General features: G+C 42.6%; 2 protein-coding genes across 2 annotated transcripts in view; both read left to right on the top strand.

Annotated features, from left to right (window-relative positions):
* LOC109466295 (tuftelin-interacting protein 11-like) overlaps window positions 1-2,062 on the top strand; it is a 17,166-nt gene that overhangs the window by 3,288 nt on the left and 11,816 nt on the right. The window lies entirely within an intron of this gene.
* Window positions 7-1,551, top strand: LOC109466302 (peptidyl-prolyl cis-trans isomerase FKBP8-like). Its single transcript, XM_019764010.1, has 2 exons — window positions 7-617; window positions 1,336-1,551. Exons 1-2 carry the CDS (start codon window positions 291-293, stop codon window positions 1,516-1,518), a joined length of 510 nt encoding a protein of 169 aa, XP_019619569.1. The 5' UTR covers window positions 7-290; the 3' UTR covers window positions 1,519-1,551.

Below are 2,062 nucleotides of genomic sequence, written 5' to 3' on the forward strand. Positions count from 1 at the left end.
TACCTCAGCTTGATAAAATCGTTGCGTTCGGGACTTCCGGGCTAAATAGATCTTTTTTATCTCCAAAATATCTCATGTCCTACATCCCATCAAGAGCCAATTTGCTGCTACACATTCCCAAGGCCGAGGTATAACAGGCGCGGGGAATCTCACGTGTGATTTGGCGTCACTGTGCGACAACAGCAACCCGCGGGACGTGAAAAATTACCACGTGAGGACGTGACTGGAGAAAATAAACACCCGAATCGAACGGCCTTCACGACTGGTTAACGTTACAGAGAGACGCTGCCATGGAAAAAGAGAGAGTGGAGGATCTTCCGCCAACACTACCAACGGAGGAAGGACTTAATCAAGACACAGACATAGTAGGAAATGTGCACAACGCCTTTAGCAAGCAGAGTCCTCTTGAAGAAGGCACTACTACTAGAAGTGGGAAGGTACTAGAAGAGGGCCAAGGCGATGCTGTTACAGAAAACGCGTTGAACGCTACTAGCCAGACCCCTGCTGACGAACCCTGGGATGTTGGTAAGGAGGAGGAAGAAGATGGAAAAGATGCAGATGAGGAGACTGACCCGGAATGGTTGGACATTTTGGGCAATGGAAAACTGAAGAAAAAGGTGAATTCTTTAGTTTCATTACCAAATTCCAGAGGGTTTAAATCTCATTTAACGTATTATTGTATTGAAAAGAAAACGGCTTAGTTCAGTTGTGGCTGTTGTTTTGATTTTCTGTCATGGCAATCGCAACAAGTTTACTAGTAACATTAGATGTTCAGCCACCTGTTGATTCCAAAGTGTGGACAGAATGGCGAGCTTGAAGTTCATAGAAGTTGTTATAATTTTTCCTATTTGTGCGTGTGTGTTGCAGATTTATTAATATTAATGTCAATCTAAGGAAGTCGTATAACTATAATGTCCTTGATCAATCGATTATCATGTACCCCTCTCCAGTAGAGCTGTGACCCATGCATATGGGGGACCGGCTATTTCGAATTCCCTATTTTAGGTCACAAGAAAGCATATAATTAGTGTAGCTCTATACAGGTACAGTACCGGTACTGAGGGATTAGGTACTTTGGACCTGTACCTAATCAATTTTTTCGGTACAGTATCAGTACTGTGTACCGATACACAGCCTTAGTGTCCACTACTAATAATCTGTATCTGTGTCTTTATCTGTATACTTCGGCATAACACACCAGCTTTGCACGCGGCGCGGCGGCATCTGGCTACATTACACCGAACGACTTGTCACACCTAACCTTTGAACATCTAACTCTAAACATTGTTTAAAGCTATCTAATGACTAATAAGTGCACCTGTCCCTTACATGTAGGTGATAGTGAAGGGAGGGGATGAGAGCACCCGGCCCCGCCCAGGTCAGGAGGTGACCATCTGGAGCAGGGGGAGGTTAGAGGATGGCACGACGGTGGACCAGCATGACGAGATTACTTTTGGACTGCAGGAGGGAGACGTCATCCAAGGTATAGGATATGTTGAGCTATTACTAACAGTTTGATATTGCAAGGTCAAATATTCATGTTTTCCTTCTGTTAGTTTGCTCTGTTTCCTCTTGTTCTTATCCAAACAAATAAGGTCAATGACCTGAACCAGACATCTGTCACCATGGTAACTGGTGTTTGGTTACATCATGTTGCAATTTATAAGCAGGAGGGATTTAGATGCAGAACTGAGTTCAAGAGGGGTTGCATGGTCACCAAATATATGAAATGTGTTTGAGTAAGAATTAACAGAGCACTGACCATATGCAAAGGTAAGCATAATGCATTTATGTTACCTTTAATTTATTAGCTCTATAGCAAAATTGTTTTTGGACTGACTGTGTTTGTGTGTGTGCTTATGTGTGTGTGTGTTTCTGCATACTTAAGCTTGTGGTCAGCATAACTTAAGAAGGCCTTTATGGATTGTGATGATATTTGGTATGTGGGTACCTGTATGAAATATTAAGCACAGACACTAAAACGCTGCTATGAATTTATGACTGTATTCACCAGGTACACCAGATGAGCTATAGACAAAGTTAACAGCAACAATGTTACTAG

This window comes from Branchiostoma belcheri, unplaced genomic scaffold (assembly GCF_001625305.1).
Source record: "Branchiostoma belcheri isolate BF01 breed outbred unplaced genomic scaffold, Haploidv18h27 scaffold162, whole genome shotgun sequence".
In the NCBI taxonomy this organism is placed as follows: Eukaryota; Metazoa; Chordata; class Leptocardii; order Amphioxiformes; family Branchiostomatidae; genus Branchiostoma; species Branchiostoma belcheri.